Source organism: Canis lupus, chromosome 27, assembly GCF_003254725.2.
Source record: "Canis lupus dingo isolate Sandy chromosome 27, ASM325472v2, whole genome shotgun sequence".
Taxonomy (NCBI): domain Eukaryota; kingdom Metazoa; phylum Chordata; class Mammalia; order Carnivora; family Canidae; genus Canis; species Canis lupus.
In genome coordinates, this window is record NC_064269.1 from 43690861 (window position 1) to 43704644 (window position 13784).

The 13784-nt window shown below is 36.7% G+C and overlaps 1 protein-coding gene across 17 annotated transcripts in view; it reads left to right on the top strand.

Moving 5' to 3' along the window:
* ERC1 (ELKS/RAB6-interacting/CAST family member 1) overlaps positions 1 to 13784 on the top strand; it is a 539401-nt gene that overhangs the window by 451124 nt on the left and 74493 nt on the right. For 13 of the 17 annotated variants that reach the window (XM_049102528.1, XM_049102532.1, XM_049102526.1 and 10 more), the window contains one exon: positions 2564 to 2662. In XM_049102528.1, coding sequence (XP_048958485.1) covers positions 2564 to 2662 — 99 coding nt within the window. Of the gene's footprint in view, positions 1 to 2563; positions 2663 to 4176; positions 4244 to 13784 lie in introns of all 17 variants that reach the window. The other 4 variants (XM_049102536.1, XM_049102535.1, XM_025461732.3 and 1 more) reach the window with 1 other exon arrangement.

Genomic DNA, 13784 nt, shown 5'->3' on the forward strand with positions numbered 1-13784 from the left:
TAAGAGCAGAACTAAAATTCAGACCCAGGCCGTTTGCCTCTTAAACCCTTACTCATGCATTATTACATGAAAAAATACCAAAGAAAAATTTCTATAAACTTTCTCATGGAACTAAGCAAAGTGCTTTTAATCTAGGGAAGAAAATGTGTTAAAAATACCCAATCAAATTTTGACAAAGCAGAATTGGTAGAGGAGAAGGACAACTTGTTGTACCAGCTATCAAAATACACTATAAAATATAGTAATTTTTAAAATACCGTATTGGGGCACATAGGTGGCATAGTCAGTTAAGCATCCAACTCTTGGTTTCGGCTCAGGTTGTGATCTCTGGGTCAAGAGATCAAGTCCCACATTGGGCTGCATGCTCAGCATAGATTCTGCTTAAGACTCTCTCCCTCTCCCTCTGTGTCTCTTTCCTGCTTGCTTGCTCTCTTTCTCTAAAATAAATAAATCTTTTTTAAAAAATATCATATTGTAGTAGAAATAGGGAACAAATAGAGGAAAAAAATCAGAAGAATATGCAACTTTTTATGTTCATAAGGAAGAGGCTGAATGGATACACCTAAATAGTAAGAGTGATTATTTTCAGAGAGGGATTTACAGGTGATTTTTTTCTAATTTTTCAATTATCTACAGTGAGCATTTTTTTTAATATTTTACTTATTTATTCATTAGAGACACAGAGAGAGGGAGGCAGAGACACAGGCAGAGGGAGAAGCAGGCTCCATGCAGGGAACCCGATGCGGGACTCGATCCCGGGTCCCCAGGATCACGCCCTAGGCTGAAGGCAGATGCTCAACTGCTGAGCCACCCAGGCGTCCCAACAGTGAGCATTTGTAAATCACCTAATATTAGCAAGTTTATTTTCAGTGCTTTTTAAAACTTTCAGTTTTGGCAATATTTTGTTAGTGCAATATATATGTTGCTATTTGGTTTATGCATATATGAATTGTAGGGCATCCCAATCAGATGAAGGGCCAGTGGCATAGGCAGTAAAAGAATTCACCCGAAGCAGTACAAAGAAAGAAATTTATTGAATATACTGCAGCAGAACAGCAAAGGAGAGACTGTAACAAGGCAGTGATGAGGGATAAGTTATAGGGCAGAGTGAGGAGGTATGGAAATGTATTGGATTTTCTCCTTTTTGATAACTGTGCCTGGTTATAAGTAGCCCATGGTTAGTTATGGCCTGTGGCTATTTCAAGGTGGGTTGCTTAATGAGCCAGTTTGCATCAACCCAGTGATGGGTGGTCGCTATGGGCCCTTGCTGTGTGCCATTCGTCTCACTCAAGTTCCATTGCCCAAGCCTGTTGCCTAAAAGCAGCCTCTACATTTATTTTTATATTTATATAATACATTTATGTATGTATATACATTGTGTGTGTGTGTGTGTGTATATATATATATATATATATATATATATATATATATTTCATTCATTTATTCAGGCCTTGTATTAACAGATCATACAAAATCACCAATCCAGTTCTCCTTTTGGTAAGCGTGGAGAAAAGACAATGGGATAATAATCTTCTAGCCTAGGGTTGAAGAGAATTTCAGAACCTCTGACTTATTTTGGAAACCTGAATGTTTATAGATGATGTACAGAAAAATTATTGAATTTTATCGTTGTAGCATCTCACCATTTTACTCAACTTTATTATAAGTTGTAATAGTTTTTCAGTTAATTCTCTTAGATTTTCTAGGTGTATAATCATTTCATTTACAGGTAATAACTTTTTCCTCCAATATTTATGGTCTGTATGTTATATAACATCTCCCAAAATGGAATAGTTGTTTAAAAAATGAGTAGTTCCCGTAGTAATGTGGAAATACGAGTCCTGCATATCATGAAGTGAAAAAATAGAGTTACAGAGTCCTATCCTATGTATGCAATAATTTTGTCTTTATTTTAAAAAATAATTCTGTCTCTATTTTTAAAAATAAAGCAAACACTGCATAGAGGGCTTGATTGGGGGAGATTACTCTTTCCCTCAAAAATTCTGTACTAATTTAAGTGCCTGTCTTAGTTTGCTTGGGCTGCCATAACAAAATAACATAGACTGGATGGCTTAAACAACAGGAATTTCTGGAGGCTGAGAAGTCCAAGATCAAGGTGCCAGGTGATTCAGTTCCTGATGTGAGCTCTCTTCCGAGCTTGCAGAAGCCAACTTCTTATTGTCTCCTCCCATATCAAAGAGAGAAAAAAAGAGAGAGAGCTTAAATGAATGAGAATGAGAGAGAATGAGAATGATCTCTCTTCCTCTTCTTAAAAGGCCACAGTCCTATCAGATTAGAGCCCCATCCTATGGCCTCATTTAACCTTAATTGCCTCCTAAAGTCTCTAGCCCCATATATTTACACTGAGGATTAGGGCTTGAACATGAAGGGGCGGGGGGTAGTACACAATTCTGTTCAAAGCAGTGCCTACATTTTTTCCCCTGATTCTTCAGAAATCCTGTTTAATTTTGTTTCAGACAGAATTAGTTTAAGGCACTTGTTACTTTACAGTGTATCACAGAAATTTTATCGCAGTTTAATTTCATAAATCTTTTCCTCTTAGACACAAAATCGCATGAAGCTAATGGCTGACAATTATGAGGATGACCACTTCAAATCCTCCCATTCCAATCAAACCAATCATAAACCCTCCCCAGACCAGGTAAGACTGCTCTTGAATGTTTTATAAAAATAAATGTGCTTTTATTTTCATGTATTTTATGCTAGCATGTTACAGATTCCAGACTATAAGTTTAGAAAAATAAAAATAATCCGTTTCTGAAGTCTCCTTACTCGTGTTTTTAAACACAGATTTAATTTCTGTACAGGAAGGTGGTGCTAGACGATTCTGATTATTTTAAGAGGAGATACTCAAAAGATTTGAGGACTATAAGGAATCCTTGAATTGGGTTGAGAAAAAACAATTAACCTCAGAAATACATACTAATTTGTAAGTGTCCTACTTTTCCTGTTAAAACAATGCCTTATTAAAAAAAAAAAAAAAGACTCTTTCATTGTGAGCTCAATAAGACACAGCTCTGTTTAGAGATAACTGTTGTTTGGTTGCAGAATTTTAAATCTCTGATCATCACCTGTTATGAAGAGTGAAAATTTCTTCTTTCCCATTTCCTTGATTGATCCCTGCAGTGTTTATTATTCTCAAGGAAAATTGTAGCCTTCAACTTTTCGTCAATGCAAAAAAGGCATTGATGAGTCTGAAGGGAACCATATTCAACTCCAATCTTTTGGAAGAAGGGAACTCTCCCAAGATCTTGAAAATGATGGATGGGGAGAGTGGTGAACAGATTACCTCATATCCCATTGCCAAAAATCAAATTTCAACATCTCCATCACACTCAATCTTAAAATATATAGCTGAAGGGGAAAAAATAATAGTTAAGTAATTACATCCATATGACTAAAGAGTCAAGGGCAACTCCCCCACTAAATATCTCCACTGAATGATAGCCATGGCATTGTCTTAGAAGAAGAAATATTGCAGATGAGAGCAGCAACAATATCCAAATTGCAATTTTTTCCAAGATTCAGAAGGTATAGTCACAGTATTATGACATTTACTACGCCAGTTGAGGCAAGCCTTACATTTTAAAAAGGGAAAAACAATACCAGTCTTAATGTAGGCAGAATGCAGAACTGTCTACCTGATGTCAGGAGTCTTTCTTTGCCAAGAAATCATTTTGCTGTCTGTGCCTGTTCCTGATACTCAGAAGTAAATTTATGCCAGTGTACATAAGATGAGTATTAGATCCTAACCTTGAAACAGGTTTTGATAATGAATAAATATAAGGAATCAGATGCCTGGGAGTAGTGGGAAGAAAAAAAAAGAAAAAAAAAAAAAAAAAACCAAGGAAAGTTTGAAGAAAAGGCAAAATAAAGAAAAGCCTCCAACCTTGTAATTTTGCCCAGATCCAGCCCTGGATTAGAGATAGTGTCTTGGAAAGGTAGGAAGAGTAGAAGTGTAATGGCAAACTAATTACTAATTTGGGTAGGTTAGTGAATTTAGGGAATTCGAATCTAATATAAAAGAGTCAAGAAGTTAGAGACCATTTTCTTCTACTACATTATGCTTATGTCTTTGTTTTAAATACTAACCAACTCTTTTTCATTCCCATGCTGCTCTGGGGCATTGTTCCCTTTGTCATCTCTCTTCCCTAGGATGAGGAGGAGGGTATATGGGCATAGCCAATCAGATGCTCTTAGTTCAGCCATTTTGTTCAGAACGGTGAGAAACACCTTTCCTTAACTCTAGAAATGTTTATTGTTTGCTTTCAATTTTTTTTTTTTTTTTTTACACAATCATTCTCACATCCTGTTTCTCTGTAATTCATGAAATTGTTTGGTGTGCTTTCTGTTTTCTGATTTTCACCTGATTCCTGTGTGTATTGCTATGCTTCTGACATAGTGGGGTTGGGTTTTATGGCCTTTTTTTTTTTTTTCTTTTTGTGTGTTAATAGTCACTTTTATAATTTCTTTTTTTACATTTTTGGGAGAACTTCCAGGGCATATATTTAAATTTGTCCTGTTTTGATCTTATTTATAAACTACCTTATCTAGTGTTATATTACAGTGTCCTGGTAAGGTTTATAGTGACTTGCATCAAACTGGAACTAGAAAATTGTTCAAATATTCTGCCAGTAGGCTTGAGGTCTACTTTTCATGATAATTAATTATAAATATATGTCTTTAAAAAAATTGTACTGTGAACTGAAACCTTTGGATTCTATCTATAAAAGGATTCTCTGAATTCTCAAGGTCAGTGGTTCTTATAGAGTGCCTACTAAGGACATCCCCTAGGGCTTTGGCATTACTCTCAAACTATCCTTAAAAATAAAAAGTAAAGAAGTAAAGGAAGACCTTTTAAAAAGTCAGTCTAAAGAATTCTTTATCCTCTCTTTTATGGATTGCTGCTGTGTTAAACAGTTGCCAGGACACTGTCTAGATTCTCCTTTCCAGGCCAATTGGCTAGAAAATATAGTCCAGCTGTGGCAGTATCTCCCTTTGATCTGATGCCCTGGAGGTTTGACTAAGGAAATCCTTTTCTTAGAAAAAATAATAATTACAATTAATAAGTTCACACATATTGGTGGCCTTGCACTCCCTGGATTCACTGCCCTTGCTTATTGGTGATCTCACTCTTTTGGAGTCAGTTCTCCCTGAAAAGTCTGTATCTTGGTGTTATACTTCTTAAAATGATGAGGACATGTGTAGATCTCTCACTAGCAAACACAGCCAAGAAGGATGATGAGGTAAGTTGTACAAAGGGGCATATACTGTGAAGATGGGATTCTTTCCAAATGACTTTATCCTGAGGGTGTACAAGGCAAAATGTATACCAGCCAAAAAGCTATTTGGGTTAAAGCATTGCATGCCAAAGCTAAAGCTGAGCAAGTTCATGTGTTAATTCTCTTTATTTACACTCCCCTCTGCAAGGGTAGTTATTTATCATCATGAAGGATGTGCAGGCTATACAGTAGTTGTATAGAGAATACCAGTCCCTTCCTGCTAAAAGAACCTGCCTTGTCTATTTTGGCAGAACATAGGAGCTTCTTGGCATGCCTTAGTTGGAAGTAATTATATTGGTTGTATACCGTTTCTAGCCAATCAGAAGAAACAGGTTAATGTTACAGGAAAGAAGGCCCATAGATAACTTCACCAGGAGACTGAAAAATGAACAAACCTACACATAGACTTGTTCCTAAAGTCTCCATTTTATTTTCTCTTCTTCCCTAATAGAGTGACTCCTATCAAGAGTTCAAATGCTATTGATTTGGGTGGGTTTTTTTCAATTATTGCACTATTGAGCTTATTGCACGAAAATATTAACTGCCATGGATTTAACACAGTGCAGTTGTAATTAGCTGGCCTTAACTGGAGTTCCTATGATATGATCTTTCACGTTTTTAAAATGTGCTATAAATGTCATAATATCATAAGGGTTTTACCTTAAATGCATGAGTGACTCCTAAAACATTGCAGAATTCTAAGAAAATTTCAAATTTTTGAAATTGATGATTTACCTTATCAAACTTAAGAATATAAATAATGTTTTACATCTAAAACATTTTGTAACACAGTATATATATATATGTCAGCAAAGCAGTCTTACTGGATATAATCAACACTGAGACAGGAATTGAATCCTAGAAGTATAGAGCTAAAAGGGTCTAGGCAATTTCACAAGAAGTGGGAGAACATAATGGTTAAGAGTCTAGGCTTTGGAGCAGAATGCCTCTGGTGGGATCATACCACCCCAGTGTATTAGCTTGTGACTTTGAACAAAGTATTTAGCCTCCTCATACTTCAATTTCTTCATCTTTCAAATGGAGGTTGTTGTGAGAAGTAGATGAATTGTTTGTTAGAGGCATAAACTCTGGAGCCAGACCACATATAACTTTGCATCTCGACTCCTCCACATTCTTTGTGGCCTAGGGAAATTAACTCAATCTTTGAACCCCAGTTTTTTGTAAAAATGGGTTTATTTTATTTTATTTTATTTTATTTTATTTTATTTTATTTTGAGAGAGAGTGTGAGAAGGAGGAAGGACAGAGAGGGAGAAGGACTATTAATATCTAGTCCAGTGCCCCCATTCTGTAGGTAAGGGTGTAATAAATAAATAAATAAATAAATAAATAAATAAATAAGAGGATTTAGATGTGATGTTAAGGCCCCCAGGCATTTCTGTGGTCTGAAAAGAGGAACTAGTAGCTGATCTAAGACATATTGATGATTTTATCTCCTTTTTAATCACCAAAATTTTAATCTCTTATATGCTGAGGAATTTTTTTCCTTAAGAAACACCTTGAATTTTTCTATAAAAGAAATGTATTCATTGAAACTTTCTTTGAAAGAATTTGCTGTCAGGTAACCCTCCTGAGACACACAGAATAAAGCGAGTGTTACCTCCAGTTAGAAAGCATGAGAGTCCCTTCTCTCTCCCCTCAACCTATAGAAAATCCATGTGAAATGTGTCCCTGCTACTGTCTATCCTTTTAATCTGTTTTCTTTTTTTTTTTAATTGTATGTATTTATTTATTTGTGAGAGAGAGAGAGAGAGACAGAGCAAGGACATGAGCAGGGGGAGGAGCAGAGGGAGAAGGAGAAACAGACTCCCCATCAAGCAGGGAGCCCGAAGCCAGAAGCTCAATCCCAGGATCCTGAGATCATGACCTGAGCTGAAGGCAGATGCTTGACTGACTGAGCCACACATGCGTCCCTGTTTTTTGTTGTTTTTTTTTTCTTTCTGTGTTCCTTTAATAGTAGAATGTAGGCCCATTGGGAACAGGGACTTTAATATGTTTGCTTTTATATTTCTATCATCTAGAACAATGCCTGGTATCCAGTAGGCCCTCCTAAGTATATATTGAATTAATTAACTTCTAAATTCATGAGATCCAGAGAAGAAACAGTAATGTTTATATTGAAACTAGGAGCATTGAATTAGCTGTTAGCTTTAATATAAATATTACTAGTACAAGAAAGGGAAGTTTTGAAAGGGAAGATAGGAAGTGTCTAGAAACAAAAGACTTGTAGAGAGAAATGTTAAAAATTCAAAGGAAAGTCATAAGTAAGTCAGAGAATCTAGCTTCTGTAATTTCATGCTAAATAAAAAAAGAGTATAATTCAGAAATTTTTTCTACTTGAAAACTGAACATCTTTCAGGTGGAAACTTTTCTGCTAGTAGTGTGTGGTACATAGCCATCAAGAAGAGGTACCATGGCCATGTGTTCTTTGTGGACCTCATTCTGTGGAAGCACTTTGTAGACTAGCACCAGACCCCTCCAATAAAGGATGTACTTGTCACGAGGTTTAACAGTTGGTCTTGGTATCACACCATCCCACTGACTAAAATCTGGAAATGAGTTGCAGGACTATTAGATCAGCACTAAAGCTCTCAAAACATGATTTGAACCAGTGTGTTATGAACCTTTTCTTTTTTAATTAGAGATGATATCAGTGTTAAGCTTTTACAACAAGTGTTTTAAAAACAAGTCTCTTTTTCTTTTGGCATTTCCTTTTCCTTATGGTGTGTCCTAGTTGGGTTGTCCACATAATCTTATCAGCTTGAAACATCCTGAAAGTATTCTCTTGATTAGTACTACAGTGGAAATCTCTTAAATCTCCAGAGAATATGTCTCTAGAAGGGAAGTATTAGATTAAGATGTTACAAAATTGATTGGTGTAGTGAATTAGAATGTTTTGTCAGTGTGGTCCAAATTGTTTATTGGACCAGCTGTTTAAACAGTTTGGACCAATACCAGGATCAGTTTTTGACTTAACAGGCAAGAAAGAATTTGACCTTGTATTTTCAGAAGTGGATCAGAGATTTTAGCAAAATGCTTCTTTCTTTAAAACCCTGGAAAAGCCATTAGAATTTAGCAAGCGGGAGGATCCTAATTGCAGAGGAAAGTAACATCTGTTAAACACTATGGGCCACTTTCATATCTCTTACCCCATATTTAGTTTTCACAACCACTCTAAGATGTTTATAAATGAGGAAACAGAGTTCATGGAAGTTAAGTAATTTTCCAAGATTCACAGGTAACAGGTGGAAAACATTTAAACCCAGGACTGACATCAGATCCCGTGCCCTTTACATTATACCATAATTAAAAAAGAAGGAATATTCTACTTTAAAGTTCTTTGGACATAATAGACACTTGGTAGAAGTGTGTTGAATTGAATTGTATTCCTGTGTAGGAAAATAACAAAACAGTAAGGGATTTCCTTTATAAAAGGAACTTAAGTGGATTTCTGACCTCACTTTACTGATATTTTTTTTTTATAAATATAACTACCCAGAAATCTGGTGACAAATTTGGAACTGTAGAGATTAGGAACAAGAAGTGGATCTTGAAGGTTGGATAAAGTTGAGGTGGATGGAAGGCTTCTGAAAAAAGAATTTTAGATGGGAACCAATTTGAAGGAAGACCCTAAAAAGAAGAAGCGGTCAGTGTAGAAACCCAGCCTTTGGGCAGCCGGGGTGGCTCAGCAGTTTAGCGCCGCCTTCAGCCAGGGCATGATCCTGGAGACCTGGGATCAAGTCCCGCGTCGGGCTTCCTGCATGGAGCCTGTTTCTCCCTCTGCCTGTGTCTCTGCCTCTCTCTCTCTCTCTCTGTGTGTGTGACTATCATAAATAAATAAAGAAAAAAATATATATATATATATAAAAAGAGAGAGAGAGAGACACAGAGAGAGAGAGAGAGAGAGAGAGAGAGAGGCAGAGACACAGGCAGAGGGAGAAGCAGGCTCCATGCACCGGGAGCCCGACATGGGATTCGATCCCAGATCTCCAGGATCGCGCCCTGGGCCAAAGGCAGGCGCCAAACCGCTGCGCCACCCAGGGATCCCCTTTGTGTGTGTCTCTCATGAATAAATAAATAAAATCTTTAAAAAAGAAAAATGAAGTATCTCTGATCCTCAATTAAAAAAAAAAAAAGAAAGAAAAGAAAAGAAACCCAGACTTGCTAGAATAGAGGGTGTCATTGTCCCTTTATTTTTTCATGGTTATGTCCCACCCGCATTTCTGTTTTAATATAGAGTAGCCATAATTCAAATTTTAAAAACCTGCAAATATGAGTATCTCACAAGAACAATTCATATTGAATTTTACAAAAGAATAAAATAGCAGTCAGCTTCCTCTGGACATTGTCTGAATCCCTGTGTTCTGAGTTGATTGCCTCTTCATCTAGTTCTGATGTTGTAGGGTCCTAGTCAGAATGTAGGCTTTTGGACCAGATTGCCTGGTTCCAAACCTCTGTGTATCTACTTTATTCATTTGTAAAATGGGAACAATATACCTACCTCGTTGGGTTATTGGGTAATTACATGATATAATATAAATAAAATGATTAATTGGGTGATTAAATGATATAATAAAAAGCCTTTAAAACTGTCTCCGTATGTCATGGTTGCTTGATTAATGTTAATCATTAATGTCTGCAACCTGTTGAAGTTGCGTTGAAGTTTACATGAAGGCATGTAAGTTACATAAACTTTACATGAAGTTTACATAATGAAGACACATGTTGACAGTTTACAGCATAATACCCATCTCCCTTTCTGCCTCCCTTCCTCTCTTACTGCATTCTCTTTTTTTCCTCTTAGTTCTCTTGTTCCTTTAAATAGGGAATTGGGTGAGAAGGATTCAAACTATACTTACACCAGGTAAACTCCAGTTTAATAGATAGCATTTCGTGTATACTCTCCTCAGAAATGTCTTAGCTAGTTCCTTCTTTGTCCTAGGTATACTGCCTACTTTCTGTGTTGCAGGTTTTTGTGTGGATGTAAATTTTCACCTCCTTTAGATAAATACCAAGGATCACAGATTACAGGATTATATAGTAAGAGTAGGTTTCTTTTTTTTTTTTTTATTTATTTTTTATTTATGATAGGCACACAGTGAGAGAGAGAGAGAGAGAGGCAGAGACACAGGCAGAGGGAGAAGCAGGCTCCATGCACCGGGAGCCCGACGTGGGATTCGATCCCGGGTCTCCAGGATCACGCCCTGGGCCAAAGGCAGGCGCTAAACCGCTGCGCCACCCAGGGATCCCTAGGTTTCATTTTATAAACAAGAAACTGCCATAGTCTTCTAAAGTGTGACTATTAGGATTTGCATACCCACCAACAGTGAATGAGTCTGTGTTATTCTTGGCAGCATTTGGTGTTATCTGGATTTTGGTCATTTTAATAGATGTGTAGTGGCATCTCACTAGTTTTGTATTTCTCTGAAGACGTATTATGTGAAGCATCTTTTCACGTGCTTATTTTCCATCTGTATATCTTCTTTGGTGAGGTACCTGTTAAGGTTTTGTCTTTGACCCAATTTTTTTTAAAGTGTTGTTTTCTTATTGTTGGGTTTCAAGAATTATTTGTATATTTTGGACAATAGTTCCTTATCAAATATGTCTTTTGCAGGTATCTTCTCCCAAAGTGTAGCTTGTCTTAAATCTTGAGATTGTCTTTCACATAGAAGTTTTATTTTAATGAAGCTGACCTTATCTGCCTTGAGCCCAGGGCCTGGGCCCACATCAGGCTCCCTGCATGGAGCCTGCTTCTCTTGCTGCCTTTCTCTTTGCCTCTCTTTCTGTGTCTCTCATGAATAAATAAATAAATAATCTTTAAAAAAAAAAAAACTAGTCTCTAAGATTTTGTTGTATGTATCATATATCTTTCCATCTTACACGTCAGTTGATATCATTTTTTCATTACTTCAAAGTAAGTTAAGAAACACTTATATACATCACCCCCTGAGTATTAATTAAAGTCCAAAATAGGGCAGCTCGGGTGGCTTAGCGGTTTAGCGCTGCCTTCAGCCCAGGGCCTAATCCTGGAGACCCGGGATCGAGTCCCATGTTGGGCTCCCTGTATGGAGCCTGCTTCTCCCTCTGCCTGTGTCTCTGCCTCTCTCTGTCTCCTCTCTGTGTATTCTCATGAATAAATAAATAAAATCTTAAGAAATAAATAAATAAATAATAAAGTCCAAAATAAGTTTATGGATTTTTTTTAATTGAAATGCTCAAGTCTTAAGTTATACTATTCTATGATTTTTTACAAATATATATGCATACTTATGTAACCTAAACCCCTATTGAATAAAGAAGGAGTAGGCAAACTTTTTTTTTAAGAATCACATAGGATGGGTACCTGGGTGGCTCAGTTGTTGAGTATCTGACTCCTGATCTTGGTTCAGGTCTTGATCTCATAGTTGTAAGTTTGAGCCCTGCATTGGACTCCACACTGGTAATGGAGCCTACTTAAAAAAAAAAGTCACATAGTAAATATTAAGGTCTCTGTAGCAACTACATCTAGTTCTGATGTTGTAGGGTCCTAGTCTGTCACTGGAGTGAGAAAGCATCAGTGGACAATAAGTGATTATTAAGAATGGCTCTGTTCCAGTAAAGCTTTATTTATAGCTACTGAGATTTATTTCATAGAATTTCATATATCGGGCAGCCCCGGTGGCACAGCGGTTTAGTGCCGCCTGCAGCCCGGGGTGTGATCCTGGACACCCGGGATTGAGTCCCATATCGGGCTCCCTGCATGGGGCCTGCTTCTCCCTCTGCCTGTGTCTCTGCCTCTCTCTCTCGTTCTGTGTCTCTCATGAATAAATAAAAAATAAAATCTTTAAAAAAAAAGAAGAATTTTCATATATCATAAAATAGTTTTTTCCAACCATTAGAAAATGCAAAAACTATTCTTCGCCGGTAGGCATACAAAAAACGATGGCAGCTTTTGCCCATTGAAGTTTGCCCACTCCTGATACAGAACATTAACATCTCCCAAGAAAATTTTCTCTTGCCTTTTCCCAGTCTGTACCTACTCTTACACCTACAGACACAGTTAATGTTTTTGTTTGTTTGACATAAATTAGTTTTCTGTTCTAGAACCCCATATAAATGGAATCGTATAGTCTGTACTCTTGTGTAAAACTACTTTTACATTTAAAATTCATTCTTTTTTTTTTTTTTTTTTGATTAAAGACCTAAATGTGAGACCCAAAACCATAAAAATCCACTAAGAGAGCACAGGCAGTAATTTCTCTGACATCAGCTGTACCAACATCTTTCTAGATATGTCTCCTGAAGCAAAGGAAACAAAAGCAAAAATAACTATTGGGACTACATCAAAATTAAAAGTTTCTGCACAGCAAAGGAAACAGCCAACAAAACTAAGATACAACCTACTGAATAGAAGAAGAAGATATTTGCAAATGACATATCTGATAAAGTGTTACATATCCAAAATATGTAAAGAACTTAGACCTAACTCAACACCAAAAAAACAAATAATCCAATTAAAAGATGGCAGAAGACATGAATAGATATTTCTCCAAAGAAGACATCCAGATAGCCCACAGACACATGAAAAGATATTCAACATCTCTCATTATGAGGAAAATGCAAATCAAAACCACAGTGAGATATCACCTCACACCTGCCAGGATGACTAAAATCAAAAGGTCAGAAAATAACAAGTGTTGATGAGAATATGGGGAAAAAAGGAAACCTGATGCTCTCTTGGTGGGAATGCAAACTTGTGCAGCCAATGTGGAAGACAGTATTGGAGATTTCTCAAAAACTAAAAACAGAACCACCAGGAGCTCCTGAGTGGCTCAGTCAGTTGAGCATCTGATTCTTGATCTCAGCTAGGTCTTAATATCAGGGTCATGAGTTCAAGCCCCACCTTACGCTCAATGCTGGGCATGGAAAAAATATATATAACTGCCCTATGATCCAGTAATCATACTACTAGGTATTTAGCCAAAGAATACAGAAACACTAATTTGAAGGGATATATGTGTCCTTCTGTTTATTGCAGCATTATTTACCATGGCTAAATTATGGAAGCAACCCAAGTGTCCATCAAAAGATGAATAGATACAGAAGATATGTGTGTGTGACAGAATATTATTCAGCCATAAAAAAGAATGAAATCTTGTCATTTGCAGCAACATGGATGAAACTAGAGAGTATAAGGCTAAGCTTAAAAAGCCAGTCAGAGAAAGACAGATACCATATAATTTCACTAATATGTATAAATTTAAGAAACAAAAAATGAATAAAGAAAAAGAGAGAAACCAAAAAACAGACTCTGAACTACAGAAAACACTCTGATGATTATGAGAGGAGATGGGTAGGGGATGGGTGAAATAAAAGGAGATTAAGAGTACACACTTATGATGAGCAGTGAGTAATGCATAGAATTGTTGAATCACTATATTGTACACCTAAAACTATTATAACACTGTATGTTAACTATACTG